Source organism: Chiloscyllium plagiosum, unplaced genomic scaffold, assembly GCF_037043375.1.
Source record: "Chiloscyllium plagiosum isolate Xiang-an unplaced genomic scaffold, Cpla_swu_hap1 HiC_scaffold_33, whole genome shotgun sequence".
Taxonomy (NCBI): domain Eukaryota; kingdom Metazoa; phylum Chordata; class Chondrichthyes; order Orectolobiformes; family Hemiscylliidae; genus Chiloscyllium; species Chiloscyllium plagiosum.
In genome coordinates this window covers 4,669,608-4,688,470 of record NW_028270171.1, presented here as the reverse complement: position 1 = coordinate 4,688,470, position 18,863 = coordinate 4,669,608, and the positions used below count along the sequence as shown (strand labels likewise).

General features: G+C 47.0%; 1 protein-coding gene across 5 annotated transcripts in view; it reads left to right on the top strand.

Moving 5' to 3' along the window:
* LOC122542112 (voltage-dependent T-type calcium channel subunit alpha-1I) overlaps nt 1-18,863 on the top strand; it is a 483,496-nt gene that overhangs the window by 433,800 nt on the left and 30,833 nt on the right. For all 5 annotated transcript variants that reach the window (XM_087978229.1, XM_087978227.1, XM_087978226.1 and 2 more), the window contains 3 exons: nt 3,644-3,836; nt 6,627-6,778; nt 17,392-17,501. In XM_087978229.1, coding sequence (XP_087834355.1) covers nt 3,644-3,836; nt 6,627-6,778; nt 17,392-17,501 — 455 coding nt within the window. The remainder of the gene's footprint in view (nt 1-3,643; nt 3,837-6,626; nt 6,779-17,391; nt 17,502-18,863) is intronic.

Genomic DNA, 18,863 nt, shown 5'->3' with positions numbered 1-18,863 from the left:
ACACACTCACGCACACACACACACACTTGCACACACACACACTCGCGTGCACACGCACACACACACTTGCATGCACACGCACACACACACACTCACGTGCACACACGCACACACACTCACACACTTGCGTGCACACCCGCAGACACACACGCACACTCACACTCACACACACTCATACACGCACACACTCACACACCCACTCACACTCACTCGCGTGCACACACTCACACACAGTCACACACACACATCCACATACACACACTCACACACACTCACACACACATTCACACACACTGGCGTGCACACACACACATGCACACACTCACTCACACACTCACACACACACATTCACACACACACACTCGCGCGCACACACACACATACTCACACTCACACACACATTCTCACACACACATGTACACTCACACACTCACTCACACAAACACACACAAACACACACACACAAACACACACGCACTCTCACGCGCACACACACACACTCACACACACACTCACACACACACACACACACACACACACATACTCACACACACACACACATATACTCCCGTGCACACACACACTCGCGTGCGCGCACACACACACGCTCACACACACTCGCGTGCACACACGCACACTCACACACACACTCACACACACAGTCACGCACATTCACACACACACAGAGTCACACACACTCACACACACACACATGCACTCACACACACAAACACACACACGCACTCACACACACACACTCACACACACACACTCACGCACACACACACATACTCACTCACACACATACTCACACACACGCACACACACACACACACACGCACACACTCACACATACACACACACTCACTTGCGTGCACACACTCACCCACACTCACACACACACATCCACATACACACACTCACACACACTCGCGTACACACACACACACGCACACACACACACATTCACGCACCCACTCACACACACACACTCACACACACTCGCGCACACACACACACATACTCACACTCACACACACATACTCACACACACATGCACACTCACAAACTCACTCACACAAACACACACACGCACAAACACACACACACACTCGCGCGCACACACACACACACACACACTCACACACACTCACACACACACACACTCACACACACACGCACACACACACACTCACACACCCACACACGCACACACACACACGCATACTCACACACTTACACACACACACTCGCGTGCACACACACACTCACATACACTCGCGTGCACACACACACTCACACTCACACACACGCACACACACACACTCACACACACTCACGTGCACACACGCACACTCACACACACACTCACACACACTCACACACACACACATGCACTCACACACACACAGACACACACACACACACGCACACGCACATACACTCATGCACTCTCACACACACAGGCACAGTGGTTAGCACTGCTGCCTCACAGTGTCAGAGACTCGGGTTCAATTCCACCCTCAGGTGACTGTCTGTGTGGAGTTTGCACATTCTCCCCGTGTCTGTGTGGGTTTCCTCTGGGTGCTCCGGTTTCCTCCCGCAGTCCAAAGATGTGCAGGTGAGGTGAATTGGCCATGGTAAATTGCCCGTAGTGTTAGGTGAAGGGGTAAATCTAGCGGAATGGGACTGGGTGGGTTGCGCTTTGGTGGGTCGGTGTGGACTTGTTGGGTCAAAGGGCCTGTTTCCACACTGTAAGTAATCTAATCTACTCTCACTCACACACGCATACACTCTCACACAGACACAGACTGACGCACATACACACACAGACACACACACTCTCTCTCTCACACACACACGCACGCATTCACACACTCTCTCTCACACACATTCACACACACAGACACACGTGCGCATTCACACACACACACAGACACACTCTCTCACACACACACGGTAACACACATACTCACACGTACAGCCACACACACACACTCACACCCTCTCTCACACACGCACTCTCACTCACAAACACACACATGTATACACACACACACACACACTCACACACACATACACACACACTCACAAACACACACACTCTCACTCCAAACTTGTGCAGTCAGGGTGTCTTGGCCATGGGAAATACAGGGTTACGGGGATAGGGGGGAGGATAGTGGTGTTTTTGGGTGGGATGCTCTTTGGAGGGTCAGTGCAGATTTGATGGGCCAAACGGCCTCTTTCTGTGTTGTCGGATTCGATGATTATGTTTCTATGATAGTTTAAGGGTAGGGTTGGATGAATGCAGGAGGGAAAACGAGGGAGAAGGATCCGGTGATTGGGGTGAAATCAAATAAGCCAGGAGCAGTATTCCTCGAAGCGTTTTGTCTCTTCTACGTGAAACTCTGAACTCTGGGTGGGATAGTGACCTCCAAAATCACACATCAGTGCAGTGAGTTTTGTCACTGTATACCAGACATCGGAGTGCACAGCTTAAAGTGAGGAGGATATTCTGTTACTGTGGTGTGGGTCCTGGTAGAGATTGTAGTCAGAGAGTCATAAAGCACAAAACTGACCCTTCGGCCCAACGAGTCCATGCTGACCAGGTTTCCTAAACTGAACTGGTTCCATTTGCCTGCCTTGGACGCATATCCCTCTAAGCCTTCCCTATCCTGTGCCTGTCTGTGACAATGCTGCTCCTTTAACAAGGTTCCGTTGTCCTTGAGTTTATTCCAAGAGGGATCGTAAAAGACACAGACTCCGAAAAGTCTAGGTTTGGATGGGTCTTAGGGCCAGTTTGACTATAACTAACAGATACTGCCTCAGAGAAAGGGCTTTCAAGTTTTTGAAAACCACTTGTACAATGCAAGGGGAGTGGCCGGTTCTCCCTGCTCAACTTTTCTCTGGTTTGGTTTGGTATTGGCTCAGTAGAGTTGCAAAAGCTGCTGGACCCAACGAAGCAGCTCCATGCTGATCCTCCTCTCTCTCTCTCTCTCTCTGACATCTCTCCTGTAAGACCCTGGGTTTGATTTTACCTTTTATGCCAAGGGTGTATTTATGGGGATTGTTGCAGGAATTTGGAACAGCGTCATTAAGTTGGGATGATCCGTTGGGTTTTCGGATAGATTAAGGTATTCTGTATTCTGATCTCTTTTGTTTCATTCGGTAATTTTGTAAATAAACTCAGTTTTGTTTAAAACTTTGTGGTTTGACCAGCAGCATTTCTCCTGGAACATCTGCGTTACACCTGCTTAAAACAACGAGCAAAGCTAGGGTCTGGGCTACTTTCTTGAAATGTCTTGAGGGGGTCTGGCCTGGTCCATAATACTGTCCTTGCTAGGAGGTAGAGAAACAACGAGACTCTCAGTCACTGGTGAGATTAACCTTTCGTTTAATCTTTTGCTCACTACTTACACGATTAAGCTCACCACGAGGCTGGTGCCCAGGCTTTACTCAATGTGATTGCTCATGCTCCAACTGATGTAGGTTTTACAGCCTCTGATTGAAATCTCACTGCTGGGATTGAACCGGCATTGATAAATGTAGTCAGTCCTGAAGCTTGGTTTAAGGTCGACGGGGATTGCCGTGTCTTTACCTCAGACCGGCTTGCAGTAACCGAATGCCTTGCTCTCTCTTGCAGCCCATCATCAACCACAACCCCTGGATGCTGCTGTACTTCATCTCCTTCCTGCTCATCGTCAGTTTCTTTGTGTTGAACATGTTTGTCGGTGTGGTGGTGGAGAACTTCCACAAGTGTCGTCAGCACCAGGAGGCAGAGGAGGCGAGGAGGCGCGAGGAGAAACGCCTGCAGAGGCTGGAGAAGAAACGCAGGAGTAAGGACTTTCACTGGGAGAGACCCTTCAGCCCGCTGCGCCCTTGCAAGCCCTTAGAAAGAGCTGACCGCTTAGCCCCAGTCCCTTCACGTTCCCTGGTCTCTGGCAACTTTTGTTGAAAAGGAGGATGTTTCCCTCATTAACCAGCTTCTCTCAATCATGTCTCGAGTCAGACAGCACAGAAGGAGATGACTTAGCCCACAGTACTAGCAACTGTATGTTTGAAATCAGTCCCATTTGCCTGCTATTGCCCTGAGTGCCTGATAGTTTTACTTTTCAATGACCGATCCATCTCCCATTTGACGATTCCTTTGAATCTGCTCCACTGCCTTTCAGACAGTGAGCTCCTCGTCAACCTCACATTAAAGAATAAGTCCTGTTCTGGTTCATTGGCTGGTTTTTATCCTGTGATCCAGGAAAAATGTCCGTGTGTACAACGGGAACCTTTTGCTCCAGGGTCAAACATTACCTTTCATTTGGAACACGATGAACAGTAACTGCATACAAGCAATCATGCAATCTTCTGATATTTCTGATGTAAGCGATCTTATTAACTTATTCATGTTAACCCTTTCCACTGCAGTTATATTTGAGGTTTTTGGGCAAGATGATGTTGGCCCAGGTTGATAGGGTTTATACCTGGTACCATAGTGCACCTGGCACTGACCCTCCCCCTTCGATATCTGTGTCTGTGTGTGTGTGTATGTGTGTGTGTGTGTCTGTCTGTCTGCCTGCCTGTGTGTATGTGTCTGTCTGTCTGCCTGTATGTGTCTCTGTGTGTATGTGTGTGTCTGCCTGTGTGTGTGTCTGTCTGCCTGTGTGAGTGAGCGTCTGTGTTGGTGTGTGTCTGTGTGCATGTGTCACATGCATGTGTCTGCCTGTGTGAGTGTGTATGTGTGTGTCTGCCTGTGTGTGTGTGTGTCTGCCTGTGTGTGTGTGTCTGTAACTGACTCTGTGTGTCTATGTGTGTGTGTATGTATCTGTATGCATGTGTGTGACTGTCTGCCTGTGTGTGTGTCTGTGTATGTGTGTGTCTGTGTCAGTGGGTGTGTGTGTCTGTGTCTCGGTATGTGTGTCTCTGTGTGTGTGAGTGTGTGTGTATGTGTGTCTGTGTGAGTGTGTGTGTGTCTTTGTGTGTCTGTGTGTGAGAGTGTGAGCGTGTGTGTGTCTGTGTCTCTGTGTGAGTGTGTGTGTCTGTGTGAGTGTGTGTGTCTGCATCTGTGTCTGTGTGTGTGTATGTGTGTGTGTCTGTGTCTGTGTGTGTGTGTCTCTCTGTGTGTCTGAGAATGCGTGTGAGAGTATGTGTGTCTGTGTCTGTGTGTGTGAGTGTGTGTGTGAGTGTGAGTGTCTGTGTCTGTGTGACTGTGTGTCTGAGTGTTAGTGTGAGTGTCTGTGTCACTGTGTGTGCCTGTGTGTATGTGTGTGTGTTTTTGTGTGAGTGTCTGTGTCTGTGTCTCTGTGTATGTCTCTCTGTCTGTGTCTCTGTATGTGTGAGATTGTGTGTCTGTGTGTGTGTGTGTCTGTTTGTCTGTGTGTGTGTCTGTGTAGGTGTGTGTGTCCTTGTGTGTCTGTGAGTGTGTGTGAGTGTATGTGTGCGAATGTGCACGTGTGTGTGAATGTGTGTGTGCGTGTGTGTGTCTCTGTGTGGGTGGGTGTCTGTGTGAATGTATGTGTCTGTGTGTGTATCTGTGTGTGTGTGTCTCTGTGTGTCTGTGTGAATGTGTGTGGGTGTGTGGGTGTCTCTGTGTGAATGTGTGTATGTCTGAGTGTGTGTGCGTGTCTGTGTGAATGTGTGTGTGCCTGTGTGTGTGTCTGTGTGTGTATGTGAATGTGTGTCTGTGTGAATGTGTGTGTCTGTGTGTGTGTGTCTGTGTGTGTGTATGTGAATGTGTGTGTGTGAATGTGCATGCGTGTGTGTCAATGTGCGTGTGTGTGGGTGTGTATCTGTATGTGTGTCTCTGTGTGTCTATGTGAATGTGTGTGTGTATCTGAGTGTGTGTGTCTGTGTGTGTCTATGTGAATGTGTGTGTGTCTGTGTGTGTGTGAGTGTGTCTGTGTCTGTGTGTGTGTCTGTGTGTGTCTGTGTGTGTGCCTGTGTGTGTGATAAATGCTACATTTTGATCTGCTCGAAGCTAAAGTCTCTCGCTGGGAAAGTGGGAAAATGAGCCTTTGTTCTGGATGTAGCTGCTGTGTCTGGAAGCGGGAAGTCCCCACTCTAGTTGGACAGATTCCTGGAGGTATGACCACATGGTATTCTCCCCTCCTTCCCCCCACCCCACCCCCACAAGCCTTGGTCAACATGGGGACACATATGATTTCTGAGTCCGGAAGTTTCTGTCATGCACAGCCCTCGGAGGTCCACGGAGGCAACAGAAAAAAATAGAGGGACTGTAGTCTACCTCATCATGGCCTGCTGCCCACAGTCAATGGTTTGTCACCCAAATAGACAATTCCTAGTTCTCAAGTCAAAAATACCTGAACTGTTCCATTGCCTGAAATATTTTAACATAGCAAAAAAACAACATTTTAGAAATAATTTCTTAACCTCTGTTATGTTTTTCTTGGGGTTTACTCATGGCTGTAACCTGGAGATTGGTCTGGAAGCAATCCAACATGGCTGCTGTTTGAGAGGATTCAGATCAGGCAATGTAGCTTGCTAACTGAAGGTGGCATTGTAAAGGGAGGTGATGGGAAGGGGGGGCAGAGGCAGTGGAGATCTAACCAAGCCTTTTCTTTATTATGCTTGCCTGCCCCCCCCCCCCCCCCCCCGTTGACCCGTGACCCCGGAAGAAGCCCAACGCCTGCCGTATTATGCTGCCTACTCACCTGTACGCCTCTTCATCCACACCATGTGCACCAGTCATTATCTGGACCTCTTCATCACCTTCACCATCTGCATCAATGTGGTGACCATGTCTCTGGAACACTATAACCAACCCAAGGTAAGGATATTCAACCATTTTACCCCCTTTCTCGCTGGTCTGTGCTCTCACAGAAGCTCAACCCTGCACATTTATTTTCTCTGCTATTGTCTGTGTTACCAAAAAGACTATAAGACTTAGAAGCAGGCCATTCAGCCCATCGAGTCTGCTCCGCCATTCAATAAGATCATGGCTGATCTGATAGTGCTCAACTCCCACTTTCCCATCATTCCCCTCTGTAGCAATTGGAACCAAGTGGGTTGTGTTAACTACAATGTCCTTGATCGGGCTTGTTAACTTGGGCCAGTCAGGAAATCCCTGGCTTACCAATATAAATAGGGGTTTTAGAATCTCCTCAGGGAGTGACTCTGAGCTGGCTGGCCGGCCATAGCCAGTGTACTGTGCACGTGTAAATAAAGGGTGAGTTGGTGATGGCATACTGGCTCTGGGCAGTTATTTCACTGTGTAATCTTTGATTCCCTTCCTGAGTAAAAATCTTACTGTCTCAGCCTTGAACACATGTAATGACTCAGCCCTCTGGGATAAAGAATTCCACAGACACATACCCTTCTGAGAAAAGAAATTCCTCATTGTGTCTGTTGGAAATGTGTGACCCCTTGTATTGAAATTACACCCTCGGGTGCTAAACTCTCCCACTAAGGGAAACAATTTAACCACATCCAGCCGATCAAGTCCCTCAGCAAACATGTGTGTTTCAAGAGGGTTATATCTCATTCTTCTAAGCTCCAATGAATACAGGCTCAATCTACTCAACCTCTCCTTTTATTACATTAGATTCCCTACAGTGTGGAAACAGGCCCTTCGGCCCAACCAGTCCACACTGACCCTCCAAAAAGTAACCCACCCAGACCCATTTCCCTCTGACTAATGCACCTAACACTATGGGCAATTTAACGTGGCCAATTCACCTGACCTGCACATCTTTGGACTGTGGGAGGAAACCAGAGAACCCAGAGGAAACCCACACAGACACAAGGGAGATTAAGACAGTCCTTCCATACCCAGGATCAGCCAAGTGAACTTCCTCTGGACTGCCCCCATTGTCAGCCTTTCTTTCCTTAGCTAAAGGGACCAAAAGTGTCCACAGTATTTCAGCTGTTGACTACCTCACTCTCTCCCTTTGGTACTGGTCAGCTCAGGCCCATCCTGAGTGAGGCCATGCTGGGAACAAGTTCCACACTTCTGAGACCTGAATCCAGTGAATATTCCCAATGCAGTCCTGAGGGAGTATGGCACTGTTTGAAAGACCTGTCCCGCAGAAGAGCAGAGAGAGAGATTGCTGGTCAGTGTTTATCCTGGTCAATGTTTAACCCCCCCCCCCACCGTTACCACTGCAAAAAGAGGCGACCTGGTCATTATCACTTTGCAGTTTGTGGGATCTTGCTGTGCTGAAATTGGCTGCTGTGTTTCTGACATTAGGACAGTGGCAGTGTTTTACTTCACTGTGTGGGATGTGGTCTGAGAGCCCGAGAACGACACTGCAGAAGTGAGGATCTTTATTTTCCCCATCCCAGCCTGCAGCTGTCCTGACATCTGTCTGTAAAGCAGCCTCTGTGGGTCTTCCTCCTATCCTGACAGTGAACATGGGTAGGTCTATTTGACCAGGACAGGCATCACCAACTAACTCGATCTTTGCTTATCTTCATAGAAACATGGAAACTAGGAACAGGAGTAGGCCATTCAGCCCTTTGACCTACTCCCCCAAACAATATGATCATGGATGCTCATCCATCTCAATCCCCTGTTCCTGCTTTGTCACCCACTACCCAGACCCCGTCAGCACTACCACTCAGAGTGACTTAATTACATAGAACATAGAACATAGAACATAGAACATAGAAGAATACAGCGCAGTACAGGCCCTTCGGCCCTCGATGTTGCACCGATCCAAGCCCACCTAACCTACACTAGCCCACTATCCTCCATATGCCTATCCAATGCCCGCTTAAATGCCCATAATGAGGGAGAGTCCACCACTGCTACTGGCAGGGCATTCCATGAACTCACGACTCGCTGAGTAAAGAACCTACCCCTAACATCTGTCCTATACCTACCACCCCTTAATTTAAAGCTATGCCCCCTCGTAATAGCTGACTCCATACGTGGAAAAAGATTCTCACTGTCAACCCTATCTAAACCCCTAATCATCTTGTACACCTCTATCAAGTCACCCCTAAACCTTCTTTTCTCCAATGAAAACAACCCCAAGTGCCTCAGCCTTTCCTCATACGATCTTTCTACCATACCAGGCAACATCCTGGTAAACCTCCTCTGCACCCTTTCCTGTGCCTCCACATCCTTCCTATAGTATGGGGACCAAAACTGCACACAATACTCCAGATGTGGCCACACCAGAGTCCTATACAACTGCAACATGACCTCAGTACTCCGGAACTCAATTCCTCTACCAATAAAAGCCAGTACGCCATATGCCTTCTTCACCGCACTATTTACCTGGATGGCAACTTTCAAAGATTTGTGTACATGGACACCAAGATCCCTCTGCTCATCCACACTACCAAGTATCCGACCGTTAGCCCAGTACCCCATCTTTTTATTACTCTTACCAAAGTGAATCACCTCACACTTAGCTACATTGAACTCCATTTGCCACCTTTCTGCCCAGTTCTGCAGCTTATCTATATCCCGCTGTAACCTGCCACATCCTTCCTCACTGTCTACAACTCCTCCGACTTTCGTATCATCCGCAAACTTACTCACCCAACCTTCTAACCCCTCCTCCAGGTCATTTATAAAAATGACAAACAGCAATGGTCCCAAAACAGATCCTTGCGGAACACCACTAGTGATGGCACTCCAAGATGAACATTTGCCATCAACTACTACCCTCTGTCTTCTTCCAGCCAGCTAACTCCTAATCCAAACCTCCAACTCACCCTCAATGCCATACCTCCGTATTTTTTGCAGTAGTCTACCATGGGGAACCTTATCAAACGCCTTACTAAAATCCATATACACCACATCTACTGCTTTCCCCTCGTCCACCTCCTTAGTCACCTTCTCAAAGAATTCAATAAGGTTTGTGATGCACGACCTGCCCTTCACAAAACCATGCTGACTATCCTTGATCACATTATTCCTATCCAGATGTTCATAAATCCTATCCCTTACAATTCTCTCTAAGATTTTGCCCACAACAGAAGTGAGACTCACCGGCCTATAGTTACTAGGGTTATCCCTACTCCCCTTCTTGAACAAGGGAACCACATTTGCTAGCCTCCAATCTTCTGGCACTACTCCTGTAGACAACGAGGACATAAAAATCAAGGCCAATGGCTCTGCAATCTCTTCCCTTGCTTCCCAGAGAATCCTAGGATAAATGCCATCAGGCCCAGGGGACGTATCTATTTTCCTTTCCAGAATTTCCAACACCTCTTCCCTACATACCTCAAAGCCATCCATTCTACTTAATTGTGACTCAGTATTCACATTGACAACAATGTCCTGTTCCTGATTGAATACTGACGAAAAGTATTCATTCAGTGTCTCCCCAATCTCTTCAGCCTCCACACGCAACTTCCCACTACTATCCTTGACTGGACCTATTCCTACCCTAGTCATTCTTTTATTCCTGACATACCTATAGAAAGCCTTAGGGTTTTCCCTAATCCTACCAACTAAGGACCTTTCATGTCCCCTCCTTGCTGCTCTTAGCTCTCTCCTCAGGTCCTTCCTGGCTACCCTATAACTCTCAATCGCCCCAATTGAACCTTCACGCCTCATCTTTACATAGGCCGCCCTCTTCCATTTAACAAGGGATTCCAATTCCTTATTAAACCACGGCTCCCTCACACGACCCTTTCCTCCCTGCCTGACGGGCACATACTTATCAAGGACACTCAATAGTTGCTCCTTGAACAAGCTCCACATATCAATTACGCCCTTGCCTTGAAGCTTACTTTTCCAGGCCACACATCCTAAGTCATGCCTCACAGCATCATAATTTCCCTGCCCCCATCTATAACTCTTGCCCTGTAGTGCACACTTATCCCTCTCCATCACTAGAGTAAACACCACCGAATTGTGGTCACTGTCCCCAAAATGCTCACCTACCTCTAATTCTAACACCTGGCCTGGTTCATTACCCAGAACCAAATCCAGTATGGCCTCACCTCTTGTTGGCCTATCTACATATTGTGTCAGGAAACCCTCCTGCACACATTGGACAAACACTGACCCATCTAACGAACTTGAGCTATAGCTTTCCCAATTAATATCAGGAAAGTTAAAGTCCCCCATAACAACCACCCTATTACTTTCACTCTTCTCTTGAATCATCCTTGCAATCCTTTCTTCTATGTCTCTAGGACTATTAGGAGGCCTGTAAAAGACTCCTAACAGGGTGACCTCACCTTTCCTATTCCTAACCTCAGCCCAAACTACCTCAGATGGTGAGTCTTCATCCATCGTCCTTTCCACAGCTGTAATACTATCTTTGACAAGCAATGCCACACCTCCCCCTCTTTTACCCCCACCTCTGACCCTACTAAAACATTTAAACCCTGGAACCTGCAACAGCCAATCCTGTCCCTGTTCTACCCATGTCTCCGTAATAGCCACAACATCGAAGTCCCAGGTACCAACCCACGCTGCAAGTTCACCTACCTTATTTCGTATACTTCTTGCATTGAAGTATACACACTTCAAACCACTATCCTGTTTACAGGCACCCTCCTTTGAAATTGATGCCATGTTCCTAACCTCCCTACATTCCAGGTCCTGCACCCTAAAGCTACAGTCTGGGTTCCCATGCCACTGCAGAGTTAGTTTAAACCCCCCCCAAGAGCACTAGCAAACCTCCCCCCAAGGATACTGGTGCCCCTCAGGTTCAGGTGTAGACCATCCTGTTTATAGAGGTCCCACCTTCCCCAGAAGGAACCCCAGTTATCCAAATACCGGAATCCCTCCCTCCTGCACCATCCCTGTAGCCACGCATTTAACTGTTCTCTCTCCCTATTCCTCGACTCTCTATCACGTGGCACGGGTAACAAACCAGAGACAACAACTCTGTTTGTTCTAACTCTGAGCTTCCAACCTAGCTCCCTGAAAGCCTGCCTAACATCCTCGGCACTCCTCCTACCTATGTCGTTGGTGCCAATATGGACCACGACTTCGGGCTGCTCCCCCTCCCCCTCCAGGACCCGGAAAACACGATCAGAGACATCACGTACCCTTGCACCTGGGAGGCAACATACCAAACGTGAGTCTCTCTCGTTCCCACAAAACCTCCTATCTGTGCCCCGAACTATCGAGTCCCCAATTACTATTGCTCTGCTCTTCTCCACCCTTCCCTTCTGAGTAACGGGGACAGGCTCCGTGCCAGAGGCACAGTGAAAATCATGATTTCAGTTGTATTTTTTGGAATACAACTTTTAACATAACCCAATCATCGAAATTCTCACTTTTTAAAAGGAACATGGGAGTAAATGCGTGAAAGTGAGGTCTGCAGATGCTGGAGATCAGAGTTAAGAATATGGTGCTGGAAAAGCACAGCAGGTCAGGCAGCATCCAGGGAGTAGGAGAATCGACATTTCGGGCATAAGCCCTCCATCAGGAATACGTTTGAGTTGATACTGGATAATAGAATGCTATTTTTTCCTTATTTTTGATTTTAGTTAAAGTACTGAGACAGTGGGAAGAGAGATAGAATTATCAGTGACAGATAGCGACAGAGAGAGGGGTGTGAGACAAGGAGTGAGAGATAGAGAGAGAGGCAGTGTTGGAGAGAGAGAGAGTGAGACAGAGAAAGAATGACAGAGAGAGAGACAGAAAAAAAAGATTTAGATTAGATTCCCTACAGTGCGGAAACAGGCCTTTCGGCTCAACTAATCCACACTGACCCTCTGAAAAGTAACCCACCCAGACCCATTTCCCTCTGACTAATGCACCTAACACTACGGGCAATTTAGCATGGCCAATTCACCTGACCTGCACATCTTTGGACTGTGAGAGGAAACCCACGCAGACACAGAGAGAATGTATAAACTCCACACAGACAGTTGCCTGAGGTGAGAATCGAGCCTGGGACCCTGGTGCTGTGAGGCAGCAGTGCTAACCACTGAGCCAGCCAAAATGAGGAAGGAAGAAGTGAAACACATAGAGCAGGAAAAAGAGAGGGGGAGGCGGAGTGACAGAGAATGAGGAAGTGTGGGAAAGAGGGAGTGAGACAGAGGTAATGAAACAGGGACTGAGAGAGATGGGAGGGAGTATGAGAGGGAGTGAGACAGAGAGAGAGGGAGTGGAGGAGAAGGTGTGTGTGAGAAAGAGTGAATGGGACAAGGAGGGAGTGAGACAGGGAGAGTGGGAGTCTGAGACAGAGTGGGAGTGCGAGGGAGAGAGGGATGTGACAGAGAGAGGGAGTGAGACAGGGAGTGACAGACAGAGAGATAGAAATAGGGTGAGAGACAGGCAAAGGGATAGAGAGAGAGAGAGGAATGTATGAAGGAGAGTCAGAGATAGGATGAGACAGGGAGAGTGGCAGATAAGGAGTGAGTGAGGAAATGAGGGTGAGACCCAGAGGAGACAGGAGTGGAATCACTGAATCATGACAGAGAAATAAAAAGAGGGATTGAGAAAATGAAAGACAGATTAAGTGACTAAATTGAAAAGGATACTTTGCTGAATTGTTGAAAAGTCGATTTGAAATGTTAAATGGAATGTTCTCTTGGGACTGGAATGGTAAATGTAATGAAATCATTGAACTATTCATGTTGTTAATTAAACTGTTGTTCAAATTGAAGTTGAGTGTGAAGGCTTTACCCGTGTTTGCAGGTTAATTTCCTATTTGTTCACTTGCACCTTGATATTCATCCCTGACGAATACTGATCATCAGTCATTTGCATTAAGATATTTAATGAGGAATATATTACTGCCGGAATTGAGAACTTTTTAATCATCTTTTTTTCAAATTTTCATTCCTGTAGGTGCTGCAGATGAAGCAATAGATACTGTGGGTGATATATTTGTAATAACACAATGTGTTAGTGAAAGTAATGCAGTCTGTACAGGACTACAGTGTCTCAGATAGGCGCTCAGTTCCTTCTTGTCTGGGTTGTTATCTCCACAGATTTTGCTATTGCCTTACACTGTTAGGGGCTGTGAGAAAAGGCAGGTCCCCAGCCTGTCTCAACCAGAGTAGGATTTGTTGGCTGAAATCAGAGAAGTCCCTTGAGGAATATAAACAAAGCAGGAAAGGAGTTAAATGAGGAATTGGGAGAGCTGAAAGGGACCACAAAATGACCGAGGCAAGAAAGATTAAGGCGAATGATGAGTTTTGAGAAAATTTGTAGCTCAGGTTGAGGTTCTGGATATAGGTTCGCTCGCTTGAAAATGAGCCTTGCAGCTCAGCGAGCAAACCTACATCCATTAAAGAGAATCTCAAGGCATTTTCCAAAAGCAGATACACTCAGCAGGCCTGGCAGCATGTGAGGAGAGAAATCTAAGTTAACATTTTAGGTCAAGTGACCCTTCCTCAGAAGAGACTTGAGGAAGGGTCACCGGACTCGAAACATTAACTTTGATTTCTCTCTGCAGATGCTGCCAGACCTGCTGAGTTTTTCTGGCAAATTTCTGCTGCTGTTTCTGAATTCTAGCACTCATATTTCTTTTGTTTTTTTCCGAAGGCGTTTAGACATATATTCGGGGCAAAAGAGGGACGGGGCAGGTGCACCAAAGAACAAAGGAGGGAATTTATGTGTGGAGGTAGAGGAAATGCAAGAGGTCCTTTGTGAGTACTTCACATCAGTATTCACCAAGGAGAAGGACATGGATAATGGTACGATTAGGGAGGGGTATGTTGATATTCTAGGGCATGTCGGTATTAAGGAGAAGAATTTATTGGATTTCTTGAAAAACGTTAGGGTAGATAAGACCCCAGGGCCGGCTAGGATCTATCCCAGGATAATGAGGGAGGCAAGGGAGGAGATTGCTGGGATCTTGACAGAGATCTTCGTATCTTCTTTAGCCGCAGACCAGGGGAGACTGGAGAGCAGCCAATATTCCTCTTTAGTTTAAGAAGGGCAAACAGGGATAACCCAGGAAATGATAGGCTGGTGTTCCTTACTTCAGTGCTACAGGAGTTATGAAGAAGGTTCTTAAGGACAGGATTTACTCACATTTGGAAAAGGATGGATTTACTTGGGATGGTCAGCATGGCTTTGAGTGATGGAGGTCTTGCCTCACAAATTTGATTGTGTTTTTTTTGAGGAAGTGATGAAGATGTCTGATGAGGGTAGGGCAGTGGATGCTGTCTACATGGACTTTACTAAAACATTTGACAAGGTCCTTCATGGTGGGCTGATCCAGAAGATTAAGTCACATGGGATCCACGGTGAGTTGACAAGTTGGAAACAAAATTGTCTTGGCCATAGCGGACAGAAGGTAATTTTGGAGGGGTGTTTCTCTGACTGGAGGTCTCTGACCAGTGGTGTTCCACTGGGATCTCTGTTGTTTGTCATCTATATAAATGATTTAGCTGGCAATGTAGGGGGCTCTGATGGTTAAGTTTGCAGATGACATAAACATTGATGGAGTTCTGGACGGTGAGGAAGATTGCCAAAGAATAGAGATCGGTTGCAAATTCGGGCAGAAAAATGACAGGTGGAGTTGAACTCAGACAAGTGTTAGGTGCTGCATTTTGGGAGGTCAAATGCAAGAGGAAGGTATACAGTAAATGGTAGGAGCCTTAAGAACACTGATATACAGAGGGATATCAGGGTCCAAATTTATAGCTCCCTGGAAGGGGCAACCCATGTTGGTAAATAAGGTAAATGGAATGCTTGCCTTTATTAGTCAGGTATTGAGTATAAAAGTTGGCAAATTATGTTGCAGCTGTATAAAACTTTAGTTAGACCACATTTGGAGTATTGTGTGCAGTCCTGGTCATCCACACGATTGGAAGGATATAGAGGCTTTGGAGAGGTTGCAAAAGAGGTTTCCCAGGATGTTGCCTGGATTGGAGCCTATTAGCTATAAGGGGAGGTTGGACATACTTGGGTTGTCTTCACTAGAGTGTCAGAGGCTGAGGGACTATCTGATGAAGGATATAAAGACATGAGAGACACAGATAAGTTAAATATTCAGAGTCATTTTCCCACAGTGGAGATGTCAATTATGAGGGAGCATAGGTTTAAGGTGAGAGGGGCAAGTTTGAAGGAGATGTGTGAGACAAGTATTTTACACAGAGTTTGGTAGGTGCCTGGAATGTTCTACCAGGGAGGTGGTAGAAACACATACAATAATAATGTTTCAGAAGTATTTAGACAGACACATGTAGAGGTAGGGAATAGAGAGATACAGCCTGTGTGTAGGCAGATGGGATTAGTTTAGCATGAAGGAGCAAATTACTGCAGATGTTGAAATCTGTACTGCTCAAGAGTCATCTGGACTTGAAATGTGAGCTCGCTGTCTCTCCATGGACGCTGCCTGACCCATTGGGATCTCCAGCATTTATTGGTTTTGGTCTAGAATGGTTGGCGCAGACATGGTGGGCTGAAGGGCCTGTTCCTGTGTTATGTTACACTTGCCATCTAACCAAAGGAGCTAACCAGCCCTAAAAAACATTGTATATATTAGATAATAACTCTCCTCACCCCCGGCTGTATTACTGAGCATAATGCCATATATAAAACAAAGAATGTCGTAGGTAGAGTACAGGGCAACTCCTGTATCTGCAGAATCATTTTCCACAGTTTCACTTACGCGTGGTTTACCGCGGTGGAACATATGAAAGGGAACATTCCAGAACCGGGGACCTGGAGGCTGCGAGGAAGGTACATTTCCCACAGAAATCAATGGGTTCGCTCCAATCCACAGTTTCAGGTTTCTGCGCTATGTCCTGGAATGTAACCCCCGCAGGTACTGGGGGACTACTGTACTGTAGACACATTGCACACTGTGATTCACTGGTTATAACAGTCTATATATTATGTCATGACAAAACATGCATTATAGGGTATGACTATATTTTATCATAACCTTCCTGTGTGACTGGGGATAAGACTGTTATATCACAACGCTGTGGTGACTGGTATAATGCTGTATACTATAATTTAGAAACATAGACCCCTTACAGTATGGAAGCAGGCCATTTGTCCCACCGAGTCCACACTGGCCCTCCAAACAGCATTCCACCCAGACCCACCCCATCCCTGTAAAAGAGCATAGAACAACACAGCACAGAACAGGCCCTTCGGCCCTCGATGTCGCACCGACCTGTGAACTATTCTCAGCTAATCTCCCTAATCTGCACACCCTTAGATTGTGGGAAGAGATACATACAAACCAAGGGAGAATGTGCAGGCAGAGACCTGAGGGTGGGATCGAACCCGGTTCCTTGGCACTGTGAGGCAGCAGTGTTAACCACTGAGCCACCGTGCTGCTATAGTAATGCATTATGGTGACTGGGTATAATACTGAAGGGAAGATCTAATTTTTGAGTTTAGCAGTTGGGCTCTGTGTCTAATTTTAAGTGTTGAAAATTTCTGGAGTCCCCACTGAGCCTCTGAGCTGTCTGGATCAGTGAACAAACACTCTTCATTCTGCTGAATGTTTTTGTTGATGGTAATGTTTTTTCCCTCCACCACCTCAACAGTCTCTGGAAGTTTCTCTGAAATATTGTAACTACATGTTCACAACGGTGTTCGTCCTGGAAGCAGCTCTTAAACTGATAGCTTTTGGATTACGGAGGTTTTTCAAGGACAGGTAAGTGAAGGCTTTTAATCAGACAATGTCACGGTCTTGTCAGGTGTTTAACCTTTGGACCTTTCATATTTAGTGTTCAGTTTAGAGATTTCCAGATTGGCCTCTGACAGGGTGACCTCCACTTTGCTAAACTCTGTAAAATAAACAGCATCGATTGGAAGTATAGGCCACAACTGTGTGATTAGCAGCTTGTTCAATGGACATCCATTCTATCACCTTCAACCTTAACTCCATCCACCACTGACACAGTGTTCACTAGTTACACGAAGCACTGCAGAAATTCATCAACATTCTTAGAGGGCGACTCCCAAACCCATAGCCATTTCCATCTAGAAGGACAGGGGGCAGCAGATACATGGGAACACCATCCCTACAAGTTCCCCTCTGAGCCACTCACCATTCTGACTTGGAAATATATCGCCGTTCCTTCAAAATCCTGGAGTTCCCTCCCTCACGGCATTGTGGGTCTACCTACACCACATGGACTGCAGCAGTTCAAGAAGGCAGCTCACCCCCACCTTCTCAAGGGGCAACTAGGGACAGGCAGTAAATGCTGGACCATCCCATGACAGTTCAACGCCACCTTCTCAAGGGGCAACTAGGGACAGGCAATAAATGCTGGACCATCCCATGACAGCTCAACACCACCTTCTCAAGGGAATAGTTTCTCAAGAGTGATACCAAAGTTGGAATATTAACGCTGTTTCTCTCTCCACAGATGCTGCCAGACCTGCTGAGTTTCTCTAGCACTTGGTTTTTATTTCAGATCTCTGGCACCTGCTGGATTTTGCTTCTACTTTCATTGATCTGGGGCAGTGGATCTTGTTTCCTCCTTTCCCCAAGGATTGTGACCCCTCCCAGACCAAGGCACCTCAGGGACACTGATTGTAATCTGTTGTGTTTCAGCTCATCAGGGCAAGGGTTTGGAAACTGAAAATGAAGCATCAGCCAGCCAGGATTGCACAGAAAACCAGAGCAGGCCACTGGCTGTTCTGAGGACAAAAGTGAGGACTGCAGGTGCTGGAGATCAGAGTCTAGATTAAAGTGGTGCTGGGAAAGCACAGCAGGTCAGGCAGCATCCGAGGAGCAGGAAAATTGATGTTTTGGGCAAAAGCCCTTCGTCAGGAATGAAGACATTGACAATGAAGACGTGCCTTCATTCCTGATGAAGGGCTTTTGCCCGAAACATCGATTTTCCTGCTCCTCGGATGCTGCCTGATCTGCTGTGCTTTTCCAGCACCGCTCTGATCTAGACACTGGCTGTTCTGAGTTGGGATGTTTTGTTTTAATTTGGCGAATACAAGAGGCCAGAGCATCAGGACACAGGCTCCATGTGCGTTCACCCAGAGAGTGAACACAGGA